General features: G+C 47.9%; 1 protein-coding gene across 2 annotated transcripts in view; it reads left to right on the top strand.

Moving 5' to 3' along the window:
* Nucleotides 1-20,805, top strand: part of Dlg5 (discs large MAGUK scaffold protein 5) — a 112,046-nt gene that overhangs the window by 45,105 nt on the left and 46,136 nt on the right. Inside the window, exons 3-5 of one of the 2 annotated variants that reach the window (NM_001372003.1) lie at nt 8,258-8,420; nt 9,926-10,069; nt 10,700-10,883. In NM_001372003.1, coding sequence (NP_001358932.1) covers nt 8,258-8,420; nt 9,926-10,069; nt 10,700-10,883 — 491 coding nt within the window. The remainder of the gene's footprint in view (nt 1-8,257; nt 8,421-9,925; nt 10,070-10,699; nt 10,884-20,805) is intronic. The other variant, XM_087585498.1, reaches the window with a different exon arrangement.

Here is a 20,805-nt window from a genome sequence, read left to right on the forward strand (position 1 = left end):
GGATCTTGAGCAGGGATGACTTGGGAGGGGATTCCTGGCATGGGACAGCAGTCCTTCCATCTGATTATATGTGAAGTCCTCCTCTGTTGGTACAATTCCCATTTTCTCTTGTCAACAAAAGTCTAGCTTTGGTATTAGAGAGGGAGGTGTGGCAGGTATGTCCGTGTTCTTTATCACTTCTTTAGGGGGTGAGCAGTGAGTCTGCCCAGCCCCCTAAAAGCTGCTTGTTAAGATTGAGCCCTCATGCTTATCCTCTGAAGGAGGGTTTGTGTGCTGACCTGGGAAAGAAATAGTCCATGCTGGAATGGATTTCTGTGAACCTCATAGAGTGAGTGAGAGCAGCCCTGACTCAGGTCTCTGTGCTGACGAGAGGCCATATGATTTTCTAAGCTTCCCAAGCTTCTCTGTATGACCTTTGCCCTGTGTTGTACCCCTCTATTGGAAGCCCCAATGTTTTATATTACTGTGATGGATAGATGATACCTTTAGTGGGCTCTTGGAGCTTATGGACTTGAAGGAGCACAAGAGATCTTGGTCTAGTCACTGCGCTTCCCTGCTACAGAGAAATGGGAACGGTAACACCCACAGAGGGGAAGTACCATGAGTTAGGTCCCAAGCCAGCAAGAGTGACATCCCCCTGTTAGTTCACTTTCTGTAGCGACAGTTTCAGGTCTTTAAGAAACACAGAAATATTATAAGAATGTGTTTTTGTTTTAATCCCAGGTGCGGGATATGGGGTTGCTTTACATAATCCACAGCAGGTGACTAAGATTTGTCTCATGCTCTAGGAGAGGGATGGTTTTTCTTTCATCGTAGGACATTCGGAATTCTGGGCCCTTTTTGAGGGTACATAAATGCTAGGCCCCACAGGTGGGGTCGGTCCTTCAGAGGACTGATTACAGTTTGTTAGTAGCCAGGCTCAAAAAGAAATAAAATAAGAAAAAAATTTCTCTCCCCCCCCATCCTTTTTTCTCTCCGATCCAGTGTAGGGGATGAAACTGGGGGGATAAAGGGTGGGAAAAGAAGAACCCACAAAGTAGCAAAGACCAGCTACAACTTTCTGAACCCTTCATACCAGGTACTTTGTAGGGCAAATGGTGGTAGAGACTAGCATACCCTCTTGGGGCCTGGGAGGGCAGTATGATCAGAGGCAAGCAGTTGCTGAGAATGGGCTCTGAGTGTATCTTCCTGGGTTGCCTTAGTGTAGTTTCACAGCTGGGACTTTAGCCATGGAAATGTGTCTCACAGATCTCGGGGTGGGAGCCTGGGGTGGTCAGAGTCCAAGATCAGAGAGTTGGCAAGGCCCTGTGCTCTCAAGGCTTTGGGACAGACTTTGCCAGCACTTATGGTAGGCTCCCTCATGAACTGACCTGTAACTCTCTACCCCTCTTCTTTCTGCCTCTTTCTGTGTGTGCACGTGTGCATGTGTGTGCGTGTATGTGTGTGTGCCTGTGTATATGTGTGTGTGTGTGTGTGTGTGTGTGTGTGTGTGTGTGTATGTGTGCATGTGTGTGGATGTGCTAAGGACACCCTGATCACACCCGGTTCAAGACCTGTTTTGTCCCTGGTGGCCTCAAGTTGCTCATCTATAAAACACTCTGTTTCTGAATTTCTAAGTAACTATCACATTCTCCTTTTCCTGGATCAGGACTTCCATATCTGAAAAGAGCAGTCACCTCATAGCTGTCATGGCCGCTAGATTTCAGGAAGAAGGTTCCGAAGAGTCTCAAATTATAGTTTGACTGTGGGTCTGGCTCTTCAGGACAGGGCTGTTCAGATAAATAGGAGGGTGAAATGAGCCTTCTGTTTCCTGTCTTGCTGTTCTTCCAGACATATTCACTTTGTCATTCTGAGCTGACAATGACACCTTTCCAAGCAAGGAACAGGGATAATCTCACAGGGGGTCCAGAGAAAGTCTTTGCTTCTTAAAGCATTTATTGCTTACGCCAGCATTTTGAGAATGAGCAGGAAGATGGGATTTATATTTTTCTGCAAGGGTTCCTCTGTAGCACAGGCTGACTACAAATTCTTGGTTGGTCCCTGAGTATAGGGATTCCAGGCATGTACCGCCCTGCCTGGCTCAATGGGCTGAACTTGAAGGCAAGTTAGCCCTTGTGCTGAGGGTCCCCAGATACTTCGTAAGAGTCATGAACAGGCTGAGAGCAAATCTTTGATGTGTGTCCCATCATGAGTTCAGCCTGCACTGGCTGTGCCCAGTTCTTTCATGCAAGAGCTGGTTGTATTCCTGTGGTCACTCCTCTCAAGCTCACAGGAACCAAGATTTGCTTTTCTTTCTCTTTTGTTCACAGCTGAATACCCACGCCCACTGCCTTAACCAGCAAGGAAATGGGTGACCTCATATAGTAGGCATGACAGTGATCAGGCATATGGCAGGCTGCTTACAACAGCAATTTAGCTGTCATAGCCAGACCTGACAGTACCCAGAGCAGTGAGGTCCAATATGGAGCTACTACCCAGTGGCTCTTTATATTTAAATGCCTTTAAATGTAGTGACATTTCTACGTCCTCCATTACACAAGTCACATGGAATTGATTCTGTAGCCACCTATGGCCAGGGGTTTCCATCTTGGATGTCACAGGTGACAATCCAGATGAACAAGGAAGCTAGTTCCTGTAACGTCTCCATATGATCAAAGACACCTTCCCCAGAAGCCTCGGGAAGCTGGTGTGACCCTAGGCCTGTGGCTCAAGCCTGACCCTGTGCTACATGCATAAGCACTCATCAGATGCAGGTTCCTGACCATCTAATGATCAGAAACTCTGGGGTAGGGCTGACCACCTGCAGTTAACCCACCATGCTTTGGTGGGAAGCACAACGTCTGTGAGGGGCTACATTCAGTCCATTGAGGAGACCAGACTAATCTTCCTCGTGGCTAGACAGTTCTTGCTGGGCCGGTGTCTTCCAGTAAGAGGCAGAGCTTGTCATTGGCACATGGGGTGGTGGTGCCCATAAGGCCGGATGGATACCCACTTTTATTTGGTCTTTCTATTTGGACCTCAGGAAAGGTAAGAGAAGGTCCTTAGAGTAGAGGTCACTTCCTGCTTCATCTCAAGAAACAGTGGTGAAGGGCAAGTTGTATCCACCAGAGGAGGCCTTAAGACTGGAGGTATAGGGCTTTTGATCTTGTTCTGAAACATTGCTGTCCCACTTGGTGAGCACTCTGACCAAAAGCAGTAGGAGAGGAAGGGTCTATTTGGCTTACGCTTCCAGGTAACTGAAGTTCACCACAGAGGAACTCAGGAACTCAGACAGGATCAGAGGCAAGAATCACATAGGAAGGCTGCTTAGTGGCTCATTCCCTTCTGCTCCTGGTTAGCTTTCTCAAACAGTCTAGGACCACTTGCCTGAGGAAGAGTTCTGTGAACAGTGGGGAGGGCCCTCCGACGTCAGTCAATAGTCGAGACAATTCCCCCACACACGTGGCAAAGGCTAGGTCTTCCATTGAGGGTTCCTCTCCCGGGCGATTCTAGTTTGTGTCAAGTTGAAAATGAAAACTAAGCAGTCTAAGTGTCTCGTGTATCCCAGGTTGGTTGTGAACTTGCTGTGTAGACAAAAACAATCTGGCATTTCTTACCCTCTTGCCACTACTTGATTAGTGCTGGGGCTTACAGTGTATAAGGCCACATACAGTTTATGCTAATAGTGGGACCAAATGCAGGGTTCCATACGTGCTTTGTCCTTTTTAAAACAAAAAACCAGAATCTTACAATGTAATCCAGGCTGGCCTCTCACTTGCCTCAACTTCCTAAATCCGGCACTGGGGCACCACACTATGCCTTGGAGTGTTTTTGTACTTTTTCTAGGTGCCTGAGAGTATACTCACTATTTCAGCTTTCTTTGTCAGCATCATGGTAGGTAGCTACAGTCATCAGCTTGGCAGGGGCTTCTCTGAGGCCCCCGATCCTCACCGTCAGCTGTGCTGCAGAGCTTCCCCAGTGCACGCTTATGCTTCTGACCCAATTCCGCAGAAGTCTTTTGTTTCTCATCTTGAGTATGTGGGGAGGAGACAATCCTAGTCACTGTTTGGGAAGCCTTCAGCTCCCTGCAGACAGAAGTAGTGGGAGGATTCTCACTCATCAGAGAGATGGATCCCTGGCTTGTGGGAAGGACTGGTGTAGAGGGATTTCCTTGTGTTCCAGGGAAGGTTCCTGGAAAGGGTAGTGTGGCTTCTGTTGGGGGAGGAGCCAAGTCAGCAGGGAAGCAGGGACGATTCCCCGTGAGCTCAGTGGTTTCTTCCCTAGACAGCCTTTATTTTGTTTGTTTGTTTGTTTGTTTATCTTTTGAGAAAGGCCCTTATATAGCTCAGGCCAGCCTTGAACTCATCATAGGATGACCTCGATTGTGATCCTTCTGACTTGTCACTGTGGTGCTAGGATCACATGTATGCTCAGTGCACTGGTTTCTACAGTGCTAGGATTGAACCCAGGGCCTTGTGTGTGCTGGGCAGCTCTCTACCAGTCGGCTATATCCCCAGTTCCCGGACAGCCTTTCGTATCCTGGGGAATCCCTTGACATTCTTGCATTTTGATGTTATCTAGTCTTGTAGGAGCACCTTCTTCTCTTGCAGGAAGTACCTACAAAGATCATTTGAGCATGTTCACAAGGCCACACATTTGAGACAAGTGGCACATTTGAACACATAGAGAGGTCTGAGAGGCAGAAGGAAGCTAGCTGGCCTTCAGTCCCTGCGAATATAGCAAGACAGGTATGGTTCTGGGGGAAGGTGCAGTGTGTCCTGAAAAACAGACCCCAGTGGAGGATTCCAGAGCATTAGTATGTCTGGCCAGAGAGCCAGGAAGTGGCAAGACTCCAGCTGCTGTGCTGGGGCTCCCTGCTTTCACCTACTTCAGGAAAGAGGCCAGCAGGAGGCACTTGTGTCTGATGCCAAAACTCTATAGCAGAAGCGCTAGGAGGTAGGTGTGGTGTAGTGGTGTGTGTGTGTGTGTGTGTGTGTGTGTGTGTGTTTTGGGGGGGGGTTGGCAGCTGTGGGTGGTATTCATTCTCTAGTGCAGCTCAGGGGCTATAAGCAGCAGTTGCCCAGGAGAAGGACCAGGTCCTTACTACCAGCTCGGGGTGGTCCCGGGATGTCTGTAAGTCTGGTTTGGTGAGCCTGGTCCCTATGTTCTGTCCCTGCTTGGTGTTACCTTCAGCAGCCAGGGCCTAGAGCCATCAGGTCACCTGGGTGCCCTCCTAGCCAACTACTGTTGGCTAGTGCTAGTTTTCTACTTGGCTTCTGATACTACAACCTCAAGGAATCTGAAGTCAAACCTGCAGCCTCCAGGGAATAAGCCAGAGGAAGCCTCAGGGTTACCTGGCACATGGACTGAGGGAGGAGGGAAAGAGAGGCAAGGAGCCCACAGCCGGTCATCTACCCCACTGCCTAGCTGCTCTCAGCAGTAGTGTATGGCGGCAGAGGAACTGGGGATTTGCAGGGTGGAGAATGGGATCTGTTTCTTCCTTGCTCACTACCATTGCCACTCAATGCAGCAGTGGCTGCACTCCCACCATTCCCACTGCTTGCACTCACAGCATGTGGCTGTTGTATCTGTAGTCCTAGGCCTGGTCTGGTGCTCCTCTTGCTACCGAGGCATGTGTATTCTCATTGGAGAATAATCAGTCATGTAGTTTGGGAGACTTCGGGTGACTCTTGGGTGGTAGAGCTACACCATCCTTCCCACATTCTCCAATTCTGGAAAGCATGGGAAAATTCTATATACCTTGATGCATGAATATACGAGCATAGGTATAGGTATGTGTGAAGAAGTGGAGGGTAATCTTTGGTATGATTCTTTCTACCTCGTTTGAGGCAAGGTCTCATTGGCTTGCCAGTTAGTCTCTGCCTCCCCGCCCCCTGGCTGTTCAATGTGGCTTGTAGAGATTCAAACTCAGGTTCTCATGCTCGTTAAGAAAGCCGTGTCCTGACTAAACTCTCTTCCCAGCCTCGAAACTGTTTCACTTGGATGGTGCTGGAGAGGATTTTCCACACCACCTGGCTTACTTTAGAACTTCCTGGCTAAGCGTATCTCAGGCTTCATCTTGAGGTCTCCATTAGGAGTTGCTGTAGTCATCAGAGCTCAGTCAGAGAGGCTACCTCTTGCTGGGGTCTCAGAGCTGACTGACCTCACCTTGCTATGCTCCCTGTGTGCTTCTGCATCTGGTATGGGTAATGGGGAAGACGGTGGCGTTGAAAGTGGAGCTTAGAGATGAGACTAGTCTAGTCTCATTGGGAAGCAATACAATGTAGCTTAAGGCCCATGTCCGAGCTGAGTCTGGGGCTGGCAGCAAGGGCCCATGTGTTACTACTGTCTGTCTTGTGGGTGTCAGTTGCTCATGGATGATGCTAGGATAACACTGGTGGGCAGTTGGGGGACTAGTGAAATGAGGATGGGGCCCAGTACAGATCTGAACACCTTGGCTGCACTCCCTAGATGTCAGCACCCACTTCGTGTCTGGGTAGCCAGCTGGCTCAGGTCCTCCCCATGTCCCTGAGACCAGATAGATACTGCTCCATTCATAAAGATGGATGCTTAGTAGCCCTGGACTGGAGCTGAAGACCTGGGGGATTCCTGGATAGCCACTGGCCTTTAGTCCATGTTGGAAACCAAAGAAGCTGTGTTCTGATGTCAGCTAAGAACCGTAGTACCAGCAAGAAGCAGAGGCAGGCAGGCCGCAGCTGTTTTGTACCACATCCCCCCAACCTTTGCCTTTTTCTATCAGAACTACGGTCCACGGGGGTGGAACAGGTCTTTTCTATTCAGCTAATCTTCCTGAAAATGCTCTTTCAGACCCATTGAAAGGCATGTCTCTTAGTTTATTCTAAGCTCAGTCAAGTTCATAGTCAAATTAGGATGAATATATTTTAGGAGTGTTAGATTCAGGGGATTGGGGAATCTCGGCCTGCGATGCTAACATATACCGGGATAAGATCTTGAAACTCACACCTCATACCGTGACAAATTCAGTTCCTTCTGACCACATGGAACTCCTCGTCCTCCCTAGGGCCCCTGGAAGAGACAAGGCTCACTTTTCATTTAACTGACATTTGGTTTGTGTGAACCACCAGATAACAAGGATCAGAAGAGGTTTGGTCAGGGCCTTACAGATAGATGGTGAATGTCATGCTCTTTGAATGTCTGGTTCCAATGGGGAGACAAGTGCCATGCCTCAGGGATGAGTCACCGCCCCCTCCCCCCATGATGTCCACAAAATGATGGGTGCTCTGAGCTCCTCTGACTTAGGTGAGGTGTCAGGTGACATGCTGATGGGGCTAACCGTAAAAGGGTACGATCTCATACTTACTGATGAAGTGTTTTGTCTTTGGATTCTTAGAGATCTGTTTAGATCTGCTCAGAGACAGTGGTGACTGTTGTCCTTCATAAAAACCTAAGCCATTTGTGTGCTTCTGGTCCTGGGCACAGGTGATGAGGCATGGTGTGCGTTAACCACAGATGCCTTAGGATTTACCTGCATCACATACGCTGTGAACTGTCAGCATCCTTCAAGCCAGCCTGCCTGGGCTGGGTTGGGCAAGTCCAGAGGCAGTACACTGCATGTCTAGCCATGGTGAGAAAGGATGGGGACATGGCTCATGGGTCCCAGCCAGTCTTGGGGCAGCTGCCCTGCTCCTGGGAGTATTCACTTTGCTCCACTATGTCCTCTTCCTTGGTCCTCTGTTTGGGACTGGGGCAGTCTGACTCCTTTGTCATGTGGGTGTTGATGAGAATGTCCGGATGTTCAGAACAGATGAAGACCCTAAACTGTTCAGAGACCTGAAATCTAGGCTGGGGAGAGAGTGGGTATGCTCAGGGTCCTTGACCAGGACCAGATTGCTTCAACCTGCGAGTCATAACCATCAGAAAACACATATCCCTAATGGTCTTAGGAACTGAGATACTGCTGATTAGCAAAATTGCAGTTGTGAAGTAGCTTTTATGGTTGGGGGTTCCTAAGACCATGAGAAATATGTGCTTTCCCCCCTGATGGCCTAGACCCTGGTGTCAACTTCATCTGTGACTAGAGCTTGAGGTGAGCTCTACTTTTGCAGGAGTGGGTCTCCCTTGCAGCAGCTGTCAGGGCCTGGTCTCACTTGGTACCTTGTAGTAGGCAATGGGAGTCATCACTGTCCATGTAGTAATCACTGTCCATGAGTAGCTGAGCAAGCTGTGATGTCAGAACAGTGCTGGCACCATGGGAGTGTGCCAGAGTGCATGTCAACTTGTGTTTATCTACCCACAGGGACTACAGGGAAGGCACCATCCCCACCACCCCTCCTTACCGAGCAGCAGGCCAATGACAAGGTTGAGAACCTCTCCATTCAGCTACGACTGATGACCCGTGAGAGGAATGAGCTACGAAAGCGCCTGGCCTTCGCCACCCATGGAGCCACCTTTGACAAAAGGTAATCATTGTCCCAACTTCCTAGTGACCATCCAGACACCACTGTGTCACCTCAAGCTCCTTCCCCTTAGCTCCTTGGTTTCTGGATGTTTCAGCTCCAGGGTCCTAGGGAATACTGCACCTCCTTAAACCTGGGTGGGGTTGGGGAGGAGTTCTCTCTCTCTCTTTCTCTTTCTCTCTCTCTCTCTCTCTCTCTCTCTCTCTCTCTCTCCCTCTCTCCCTCTCTCCCTCTCTCCCTCTCTCCTTCTCTCCCTCTCTCCCTCTCCCCCTCCCCCTCCCCCTCTCCCTCCCTCCCTCTCCCTCCCTCCCTCCCCCTTCCCCTCCCCCTCTCTCCCCTTCTCCCTCCCCCTCTCCCTCTCTGTCTGTCTGTCTGTCTCTCTGTGTGTTATGCCTTCTCCAAGTGAAAATAAGAGCCTATGACCTAAATCACACAAATTAGAGATTAAGGTGGGCTATATGTGTGTTTCGATCATACACTTGAGGTAACCCAGATAAGCAGTAGCTTCTGTGATAGACCAGCTGTGGGAGGTTTGTGCTAGAGGAGCTTGGTTAGCCTTCTTGCTGTTGGTACTTGCCTCAGGTGATTGATCACGTGGTGGGTACTCTCTGGTTCTGTCAGGCCTTCAGAGCTGAGGCAGTAAGCCTTACTCTGTATCTCCCTTCTGCTGCATCTCACTATTTGCATGTGTTTTTGAATGTGTATGTCCTCATGGGTATGCACACGTATACACTGTCTCTGAAGGCCCGAAGTGGCTTCATTTCCTGAAGACCACAGCCTGCTGCATTGCGGGCCAGAGCTTTCTGTGGTTTGGAAACTCATATGTCGTTCTTGGCATGTAGGTATCTTATAAAGGTATATTTTACCTGATATCCTTTTGTTTTGGAGAAAATGTTCTTGGGAGTTTTAGTATCTGTTCCCTTTGCAAAGAATGTTTGCCCAGCCCGCTGTAGGGAGCCATGTAGCAGTGTTCCCCAGAGAGCTTACTGAAGTGCAGGATGCAAGGTTCCTTCTCTCCTTCCAGATCCTGGGAGTCAGGTTTCTGTGGCTGTCCTGAGGATTTGCCTGTCTCTCAGTTTTCACGTGCTGCCTGTGCTGAGGCCTGGGAGCTTCACTTGGAGCAGCAAGGCTCTTGGCTGTGTGCTCACTTTGGCACCTCATTGGAATCCCCGGGGGAGTTTATAAAGCCATCCTGATGTTGAGTCTCCTCCCTGGAAATATTGATTCTGTGTACCAGGCACCCAGACCTATGGACAGACTCCTGGAAACATAGAAAATAAGTCTACCCCTCCAGGTGTACTGAGGAAACTCAAGAAGCCATGACTCCCTCCATCTGTACCCCTGCCTCTGCTGCCTGAAGCCAGGATAATAAGTTTCATAAGCACCGAGGTCCCAGAACATAGGAGCCAGGAGGTGGCATCCTCTGGGCCGGGGTAGTCCAGTATGCAGCCTGAGTTTTCGTGATCCTTGAGGCCTGTGTTCATGGGGTTCTTTGCTCCTGGGGCCAGACCCTACCACAGGCTGAATCCTGATTATGAGAGGCTAAAGATCCAGTGTGTGAGGGCCATGTCGGACCTGCAGAGCTTACAGAACCAGCACACCAACGCCTTGAAGAGGTGCGAGGAGGTGGCCAAGGAGACAGACTTCTATCAGTGAGTGTTGTGCTGGGAGAGGCCCAGCTCTTGTGGAGTAGTCACCGTCTGCCCTTCTCAGTGTATGGACAGGAGAGTTCAGGCCTCTGGTTCTCCCACTTAGCAAGCGGCCCTCCTTCTGCCAGAGGACTTGTGCCTCTTGGACTCAGTTTGCTAAGTATGAGAGAGACTGTTAGCCCTCCCAGCATTGTCTTATCAGTCTTAGAAACTGGCAAGTTAAGAAAAAAGAGAGAGATTTAAAACATGAGGCAGGGGTCAGCCTGCCCAAGACCTCTGGCTCTCTGGCTTGGGGCTTTACTACACTTTTCTCATGGGACAGGCTGATTGGGTGTTCTCTCCTCAGGGCTCCTGGCCTCCCCCAGAGGGTATTTGCCCTTTACCTGCCTTGTTGCGCTAGGCCCCAGGGCATATAGGCATAGGCTGGGACTGTCTCCTTTCCTTGGGGATATTTGGGGTTGAGTCTTTTGGAGTTCACCTGTTCTCTCTCTGGGTTGGGCCTCCCTCTGAGTCCTCAGGCTTGGCTCCTATGACCACTGTCTTGATCTTTTTGGGGACCTGGGGTTTGTGGTACTTGGAGATGGGGTGTAGGGGAGAAATTGGTCAGGGCTAAATGTTTCTGTGGGGTTTTAGCACCCTCCACAGCCGGCTCCTGAGTGACCAGACCCAGCTGAAGGATGACGTGGACATGCTGAGGCGGGAGAATGGGAAGCTGCGGAGGGAGCGGAACCTGCTGCAGCAGTCCTGGGAAGACATGAAGCGGCTCAGGGAGGAGGACCAGAAGGAGATAGGTGACCTCCGGGCCCAGCAGCAGCAGGTAGGACTCTGCAGACAGGGGCAGGCCCAAGTCTGCTACCTCCCTGCCCATCTATCTGCCTACCTGCCCCTCCACCCATTCCCTCATCCATCCACCTACCCAGCCACCCAAATAGTTTGCATCCAATTGCTCATCTGTGTGAGCATTTACAAACATTTCTGGGAAATCTGTTTCCCTTGAGGAACCTGAATATCGGCAAACAAACCACCTTGCTTGGCTTTTGCCACAGTTCTCTGAGGAAGACGGACTACTCACATAATCACAGGTGCCTGTCATTACAGGTATTTCAGGCCCTGTGGTTCAATTGGTTTGTAGGGGTCATGTGACATCACTGGGCGGAAAGCAGGTTGTAAGGAAGAGAGACCATGCAAATGACAGATGAGTGGTTTCATTGACATCATGCTGGGTGGCCTGTGACCTTTTACTTCCTCCTGTTCCCTGCTTCCCAAGGCGGTCTCTTCACCTTGCCCAACTCTCCGTTCCCACGTTCCCACGGGGAGAAGCCTGAGTAGCAGTTTGCCAGGTCTGTTTCCTATGTGTATTGTTGGCAAGTTCTCCCAGCCTGCAGCTCACAGTCTGACTAGCGTTGTGGGAAGAAGGGCTTATGACAGACGGGGAGGGTGTGGGACTTAAGCCTTCAGGGAAAAGTCACTCCCCGTAAGGGACAGAGAGCAGAGTCACAGGAGCTCTCTTGAAAGAGCTGGTGTGCTTTAGTCTCAACTCACCTGCTTATTTAGCAAAATGTTCTTATTGCTTTTTGCTCACTTATGATTTTTAAATCTTATGAGGCTACTTATGAAACTTATGAAATTACTGTAAATTTGTAGGCTGTTTGCAAGCATGCTAGAGTAAACCCCATGCCCCACACCCAAGATAGCAGTTACCAGTGTGATTGATTCCTCATCACTCCAAATACAAACAAGGCTTTTCTACTCTATATCAGAAATGCAAATGTCAGCATCTACTGGTCACCACCCCCTGGGTGTCCAGCTGTGCCAGCGACTAGAGTCCTTTTAAAAGCACATATTAATTATACAGAGTATTGATTTTCCTCTTGACATTTTTATTTGTGCAAATAACACACTCATTATCTCTCCCACCCCTCGCTCATTTCTTATCTCCATTGCCTCATCCTCCTGTCCCTCTTAAGAATGTGTTTTCTTAGTAAGAACCTGGTTCAGAATGGAGGGCTACCCTGTAACCTTTGTCTGGTCTCCCTTGATAATGTTGAAGCTTGCTATCCACCTGTCCTATAGGACACCCTTGTTTGAGTCTGTCTGATCAGACAGGTTGATTCGTTCTGCCCATCTTTGATGACTGAGAGAAGCGCTGCTATGGTCTGGAGTCCCGTTGAGTGGTTTGTGGTGAGGCTTTGGCTTGTCCATCGCTTTGTTCTCCTCGGCCACTCAAAAGCTGTGGTTCCCAGGCTTTTCTTGTACACTGGTTTCCATTAGCCCTTTCTTCTCCCTTCTCTCTTACTCTGTGTTGTAGCCATATTCTGCCCAGTATTGGTCCCTCAGGCTTATTTCTCCTTCCTTTTGGCAAGTCTTCTCCTGTATTTTTTTGGCTCCTTGGTGTCTAGCTTACCAGCCATCCCAGGCTCATTTTGAAGTTTTTCTCTAGCTTTTAGTATCAGCCACTTATCTTTCTAAAGAATCTTGGTTCCTTTCAGTGGGGGAGAAGTGATATTTAAAAGTATTGTGAGGATACATCTGCCATCTACAGTCTCTTGTCTCTTTCATTTCAACTAAGGTAGAAGGCTGTCTGGGGTTGCACGCACAGTGAGGTCCAGGTTCTCCTATGATGTCATTAGTTGGAAGCACAAACCAATCAACCCCCGACCTCCCAAAGCAAGATTTGAGTGCTTAGCGTGTGTGTAGGTGTTGGGATGTCACTCTTCTCAGAGTGTTGCAGGAGAAAGGATGTCAGCAATAGTTTGAGTACAGATACATACATTGGGTGGTGCAAGCACACACAGAGTGAGCACACATGCGCGTGTGCGCGAGTGCACACACACACACACACATACACACACACATACACAGACACATACACACCACACACAAACACTTACCCATACACACACATACACACAAACACACACACACACCACACACACACACACAACCACACCCGTACACACGTACACATATACACACATACACACAAATACACACATACACACAAACACACACATACACACACCACACACATACATATACACATACATACACATATACACACATACACATATACACACACATACACACACACATCACACACACATACACACGGACACACCACACACACACACACACACACACACACACACACACACACGGCAATTCCGCTTAGCCTACAATCATTCTCCTTCCCTTCTTTTCACTTTTGTAACTCCCCTTTAAAACAGCAGTGAGAATCAGTGGACTACAGCGCAGTTCTAAGTTGTTTTGTTTGTTTTCAATATGGCTGGGGCTGCCTGAGAGCATGCCTTTCTTACCTTAGGCTCCTGGGTGCTGGGATAACAGGCTCAAGTCCCCATGTATTGCACCTCTTGGTCATTAGTCTGCAGGTCTCCTGTGTGTCCCATCCCCTCCCTCTGTAACCACCCTCCCCACGCCACGCCCTTTTTGTTCTTTCTGGGTCCTATGCTCCCACCCCTTGGTTCTCTACCCCAGTTTGCTTCCTCAGTGCCTCCACATGCAGTCTCCTGTCCTGTTCTGTCTGCATCATTGAGGCTGCAAGATTCAGTTGTTCAAAAAATCTAGGGACATAGCTTTATCTTTGTATAATTTTTAACTTTGTGTGTGTGTGTGTGTGTGTGTGTGTGTGTGTGTGTGTGTGTGAATTGATTTGTTTTGTGAGAAATAGCAAAGGAGCAACTCTATGGATATCCTAGAAATAAAAGGAAAGCTTGTTTCTTTTCCTTGAACAGAGGTGACTCCCAGCGTGTTTCAAGTGTGTTGCTGTGTCTGCAGAGCTATTCACATGTGCTTCATTTCACAGCCCCAAATCAGGGATAATAGATGATGTGGATTGTCCTCTCTTAGGATAAATTCCCTTTCACAGGCGATGTTGAGCTGGAAAAGCATTACAGTTGATTTATCTGGCCTCCTATTGATTGATCCTGAGGCCATTTTCAGAATTTTCCCCCATTTACTACTGTATTCTGTGGGAAGTGTGCATCTATAGATTGATTTTTCTATCTAGTTCCTCTGTGGAGAACCCCGAGTAGGCTCAGTGCAGGGGGCTGTGAAGTGCATTTGAAGTTGTCAGGAGGCTTTGCTTGGAGCCCTTCTTCTTAGGGGCTTAGTCTTGCGTGGTCCAGTTTAGCTGGACAGAGGTTGTAACTTCCTGTAGGTTCAGTAAATCTCAGGATGGAAAAGGTTCCCTGAAAGGGGAAATAAGAGCAGACAGGAGCTGCAGAGCCTGGCTCAGTCTAAGAGCCTGGTAGACAGCAGGGGACACACACACACACACACACACACACACACACACACACACACACACACACACACGAGCGGGCACTACCTCCCCCTGCTGCAGAAAAGGGGCTGCAACAAGTCAGTCTTTTCCCTCACCCCTCCGGGTTCAGGAGGTGTGTGTGTGCATGCGCGTGCGTGTGCGTGTGTGTGTGTGTGTGTGTGTGTGTGTGTGTGTGTCCAGCAGAAGTCCCACAGCCAGGCTGAGGTGTGAGACTAGGACTGTCTCAGGGCAGCCCGCTGGGTCTCATGATTGTGGTGTGGTGGGGTGGAATGATCAGGTCTCAAGTGCTTACCCTACGCTCAGTGTGGGGCACCCAGTAACTGCTTTTAATCCAAATGAATTCACTCTGAGTTAAAAGTGACTTCTTAGAGGGTGGGTAGAAAGGAGGCATTACTGGTGACATAAAATGGGGTAACCCAGTGAGAAGTCATTCACAATTCTTCAGAAGTTTAAACTGCAAAGACCAGGTGACCCAGCCATTTCCAGAACTGGAAGTAGGTGTTCATTCAAATAGGGGTCATAAGTATCAGGGTAACATTGTTTAGAGCAGCCCTGAAGTAGAAATAACCCAGATGTCCATAGTGAATGAACGAAAAAGTATGATGTGGCTCAGCCTTTCAGTGGGGTTTTATTCTACATGAGGGTAATACATTTGGCAATTTTTTTAAATCTTTACTGGGCATGGTGGCTCATGACTATAATCTCAGCACTTGGGAGGTTGAGGCCAAAAATTGTGAATTCTAAGCTATCGTGAGCAATGTAGTGAGATCCTGTGCCAAAATACATGACAATGATGATGACAAGCGTTCAGACACATCTTCATCCATTCTCTCTCCTCCCTTCTCCGCTCACCCCACCTATGTCATGGGAAGGCCTTTCTTCTTCCTCCACTCCTGTGGCATCATTTGCTTCCTTTTCTTTTGGGATAGCCATGGCCGTTGGTGGCCAGGCTTGTGTGGGTGTGTGGTGCTTGGCCCTGGTCATGGATGCCTCCAGGTCAGGATGATTAGCTTGTGTTTTCAGCAAGTGCCCGTCTGGGATTCCAGCAACAGAGAAGGTTCGGCTGCCAGAGGGGAGGGCAGTGAGGGCTGGGACCCTGTTCTACTTGCTGCCCTTCTCACCTTCACAGACACTGCCCCAGAAGTGGGAAGGCTACCTCCAGAGGGAGCAGGTGATGTGGGATGGCCACAGGCTTGCTCCCCACTGGACTTAAAGGCGAAGGTCAAACTCACTGGACAAGGCTAGTTTTGTTGCCAGGTTCCTCCCACGCCTTGTAAACCAGAAGAGGCCCTTGCAGGGTAAATGGTGCTGTTTGACTTTTGTGTTTGCTGGAGGGATTTGTGGGGCCTTCTAGTCCTCTGTATGACTTATCTTAGAGGAAATGAGGCTGCCCCCCTGTGAGAGGGGTGAGCCCCTGTCCCTGGAGACAGGTGCTTTGTCCTCTGTGTGTGAGCTGTGGGGGGAGGAGGTTGAGAGCTGGCCCTTGTTCCATTTCCTTGGTGGGAAATGGGTCATCTTGGATTCTTCTGGGGGTATAGCAGATGCGCTGAGGAGCTCCTAGTTTGGAAAAGCTAGACAGCAGGGGACACACAGGGGAGGGGTTTTTGTATCATTCTTCCTTTATTAAACCAGTGCATAGTCCTTGGTTAAAAGAAGAACATTCTGAAAACAGTGGTGAAGTCACCCCAAATCGAATTTGGTGTTACTTTGCAGAAATGGCCAACTTCTACCATGTGCAATTTCCCCATTTCATGTATAACACACACTAAGCTTTCTTTTCTTTCCAAGTTTGCCTTTGTTTTTTCACTCTACAGTGAATGGGCCACTCTATACTGTCTATGTTTTGAACATCCGGACACTTGTATGATTACTTTCAGTGGTATCTGACCTCTGTTCTGTATGCTGACTATTTAAATTGTCAGAACTCCTGCCTTACTAATTCAGTTGACACAAACGTCTCTCTCATTGTTTTATGCACATATCACATTTTTTATTATGACACTTATCTATAAACTAGTTGGAGGATGCTAGATGTGCTCACAGGTCACAGAGCATGTGTGAGAGTCAGAAGACAGCTTTGCGAGTTGATTCTCTCTTTCCACTGTGTGGGTTTCTAGGATTGAACTCAGATCAGGTCGCTAGGCTTTACCGCAAGCAGGTGTATTTATATACTGAGCCATTTGCTGGCCCTTGTGTGTATCTTAAAATGTTGATTGTTATAAAATTTCCATGTCAAGGCAATATATATATATTTTTTTTTTTGGTTCATTTTTCCGGAGCTGGGGACCGAACCCAGGGCCTTGCGCTTCCTAGGCAAGCGCTCTACCACTGAGCTAAATCCCCAACCCAAGGCAACATATTTTTAAAATCAATTCTACCAGATCATTTGAGTTTCTGCTCTCTTTGCTTTATGTCTAGTTTTAAACTGTTCTTTTTCTTTCTTTTTTTTTTTTATTTTAATGAACTTTATCCTTTTTTTTTTCTTTTTTTCTTTTTTTCGGAGCTGGGGACCGAACCCAGGGCCTTGCGCTTGCTAGGCAAGCGCTCTACCACTGAGCTAAATCCCCAACCCCTTAAACTGTTCTTTTTCAATTGTGAAAGTTGACTTTTCCCCCAAGATATCCCAGATATTTCCCTTTCATTAGTTTAACTGGGAAACTGAACATGTGTGGTATGATATGTATGCATATCTATATGTGTAAATGTGTGTTGTGATATGTGTGTATAGCTGTGTGTGTCTTTGTGTGTATGGGTGTGGTATGTGTATGTGTCTATATGTGTATGTGTAATGTGGTATGTATATTTGTGTGTGTACCTGTGTGTGTCTTCATGTGTATGTGTGTATACATCTGTGTGTATGCATATGTGTACATGTGTGTTGTGATATATGTGTATACCTGTGTGTGTCTTTGTGTGTATGGGTGTGGTGTGGTATGTGTATATCTGTATGTCTGTGTGTTACTATGTCTGTACGTGTGATATGGTATATATGTATCTTTGTGTAAATGTGTGCATGTATGAATGTGTGTGTATGTCTATGTGTGTTCCTGTGTGTGTCTTTGTGTGTATGAGTGTGTATGCATTTGTGCGCATGTGTCTCTGTATATGTGTCTGTATATGTGTGTGCATGTGACTGTGTGCACCTGTGAGTATGTGTATCTGTGTGTGGTATGTATCTCTGTGTGTGTATGTGAATGTATGTGTGTGTGTGTGCAGTACGTGTGTATCTGTATGTATGTATCTGTGTGTGTTGCTTGTTTTTAATTGTCAACTGGACACCCAGGCATCACTAGGAAGGGAGTCTAATGAGGGATTGTCTGGACCGGTTGGCCTGTGGCTATGTCTATAGAGGTTTGCCTTGATTGTTCATTGACACAGTGTCTCTCCGAGCCAGTGTTCTGATGCTGTGAGGAGACGGTGAGCAAGAGAACTCATAAAGAATAACGTTTAGTTGGGGCTTTACTTATAGTTCTAGAACTTTAGTTCACTGTGCTCGTGGTGGGCAGCATGGTGACAGACAGATGATGCTGTAAAAGCTGAGAGGTCTGTATCTGGATCCAGATCCACAGGCAGCAGGAGGAGAATGTGACACTGGGCCTGACTTGAGCATTTAAGCCTATACAGCCCATTCCCGGTGACACACTTCCTCCAGCAAGGCCCCACCCACTCCAACAGGGCCGTACCTCCTAATTTCTCTCAAGTAGTGTCATTCCCTAATGACCAAACATTCAAATATGTTAGCCTACTAGGGCCATTCCTAATCAAACCTCCATGCCTAACCTGCTCAGAGGTCTTCCGTTTTCTATGCTAGACCCTGAACTGAGTGAAGCCAGCTCACTGAGAGCAAGCAACCAAAGCCCACGTGTTTGCTCTAGACTATGGATGTGGTCTTTCATGTTTCTGCACTGGCTTCCCCTCTATAGTGGACCGCAGCCTGGGATTGTGAGCCAAATAAACCCCTTTCTTTCTTATGTTGTTTTTGGCCAGGGTGGGTTTTTATTTTCTTTTATTTTTCACAGCAACAGAAAAGTAAGTATGTCTCTGTGTATGTTTGTAACCTTCCATTAAGAACATAATCTTCTAATGAACAGAAAACTCTCTAGACTGGCAGATAGCATCTTTTCCAGTTCGCAGGGATTCACATGACTGCAGCTCTCCCTAGTTTCTTTGAGGCTGTTGGTGATAAAGGACAGACTTGAGTCTGAGCCCTTGTCAGAGATGTTGAGAAATGTTGGGTGCCTGGGGGCCTCTTGGAAGGTCTGGATGCTGCTGTCCTGTGGAAGCCCAAGCCTCTCCAAGGCTGTAGTGAGGCAGAGGCCAGGAGGTAGAGGGAGGAGCTGGAATTGCAGCAAGCAAGACCTCTTCCCTCAAGGTTTTACACCCAGGGAACCCCACGGTGCCCGGAGGCAACCATGGTGGCAACAGGACAGGTCTGCTCTCTCTCACCAGTTTCTTGTGGCCCAACCAACCCACCACATTGTTAGTGCTGGGCTCAGCAGCATAAAGGACACTTGAGTTGGTTTCAGCATTTGCCTAGGCCTGACCAGGAATGGAACCACATACCCATGGCCTGGATCTTCAACACACTTGACTCTAAGCTCCTCAAAGTTAGAGCATTTGGGAAACTGCTTCTTAGTAAAAGGATGAGCTGCAGTGGTACAAACTCCAGAGTCTTTTTGTGGACTGGTGAAGATGATGCTGCTGCCAAGCTGGCTGCCTTGAAAATGAGGGCTTCTTAATGAAAGCAGAAGAGCCTGTGCTCCCACTGCTGCCCTCTTGTGGGAACTCAGACTATGGCAGCTCTGCCTTTGTTCTGAGTTTTACCCTAACCACCTGAGACAGAAGTGAGACATAGGAAGTCTGTCTTTGTTGTTGTTGTTGATGTTGTTATTGTTGTTGTTGATGTTCAGTTTCTCTGTCCCTGGCCATCATGGAACTCACTTTGTAGACCACACCAGCCTCGATCTCGCAGAGATCCCTCTGCTCCTGCCTCCCGAGTGCTGGGATTAAAGGTTTGCACCACCACACCCAACTATGAAGTCAGTCTTAAATGGAGTGGCTGAGGTATTTGTCCAACACAGCAATCCATTGCAGAAGCCAGAGCCTCCGCAGACACAGGAGCAGGGAGAGTCCCATCCCTGTGGGGGTGGTCTTTCGTGTCTCAGCGGTGGCACTGCCTGAGGATGTCCTCACTGTCTGCTCCTGAATACTTCAGGTGTCCTCAGTTCTGCATCTGTGTGCCCAGTCACCGCCATCAGTGGTTTGTGGGAGAGGAAGAGGATATTGTTCTCTGTCCATCTCAAGTTATGAATAGAAATATATTTAAAGGAGTTAAAGCGCTTAAACCAGGGACATAAAACTTAGATGCTTCTTAGAAGTCATAACAAGAGGGTATCTTTATGATCTTGAGGTAGGAAGGAGAGGCACAAACTACAAAGGGCATCCTTTTGGGGTTTGCCTTGGCATGAAAGACACCACAAACCACATATGCAGAGGATCACTGTGATAAATACATCCAGGAAAGGCAGCTGGAATTTAAAACTGGGGGTGGTGCAGCTTGGGTGTACAGTTCTTACCCAACATACAAGAGGTCCTGGCTTAGGAATGAAAGGAAAGGAGGAGAAACCAAAGGTTAGAAATGGGAGTTCCTAGAAGAAAAAGATAGACAATTCATAAACACAAAAAAGATGCCCAGTCTTGCTAGAGGTCAGGAATAGAAATTTAAAACTGAAGGTCTAGGGCTGAAGAGATGGCTTATCAGTTAAGAGCACTGGCTGTTCCTGCAGAGGACCAGGGTTTGATTCCCAGGATCCACATGTTATCCTATCCCACAAGCATCTGTAATTCCAATTCTGCAGGGATGTGGCGCCCTCTTCAGGTTTCCACAGGTAATGCACATAAGTAGTACATTTGATGTATGCGAACAGAATATTCAAAAATATAAAATAAAAATAGATCTTAAAAGTTTTTAAATGAAGAACTACTTATAAGCTAATGAAACTGACAATACCTTTAAAATATGAGTATTATGCAATAGCTTAGAGGTGAATGCAAACTTAGGTGACCATTGACTGCGGAACAAAATGCGGACTGTCCAGACAGTGTCAGTTCTTTAAGCCTGAGAAGGGTGAGAAACCCACCCTTGCTTCAACAGGCATGGCTTTTCACTTAAATGATACAAGCTAGAAACCCTCTTAAAGAAAACTTTCAAAGAGATTTTTTTCTTTTAAAAAATTTTTGTTTATATGTGTGTCCGCATGAGTTTGCGTGCTTGACATGTGTGTAGGTGCTAAGAGAGGGTATCAGGTACTCTGGAACTTGAGTTACAGGGGTTGGGAACAACATGACACACACACACTCTCTCTCTCTCTTTCTCCCTCTGTCTCTGCCTCTCTGTCTCTGTCTCGGTCTCTCTCCATCTCTCTCTGTCTCTCTG

The sequence above is a fragment of the Rattus norvegicus genome, chromosome 15 (assembly GCF_021556685.1).
Source record: "Rattus norvegicus strain SHRSP/BbbUtx chromosome 15, alternate assembly SHRSP_T2T, whole genome shotgun sequence".
NCBI classification, from domain to species: Eukaryota; Metazoa; Chordata; class Mammalia; order Rodentia; family Muridae; genus Rattus; species Rattus norvegicus.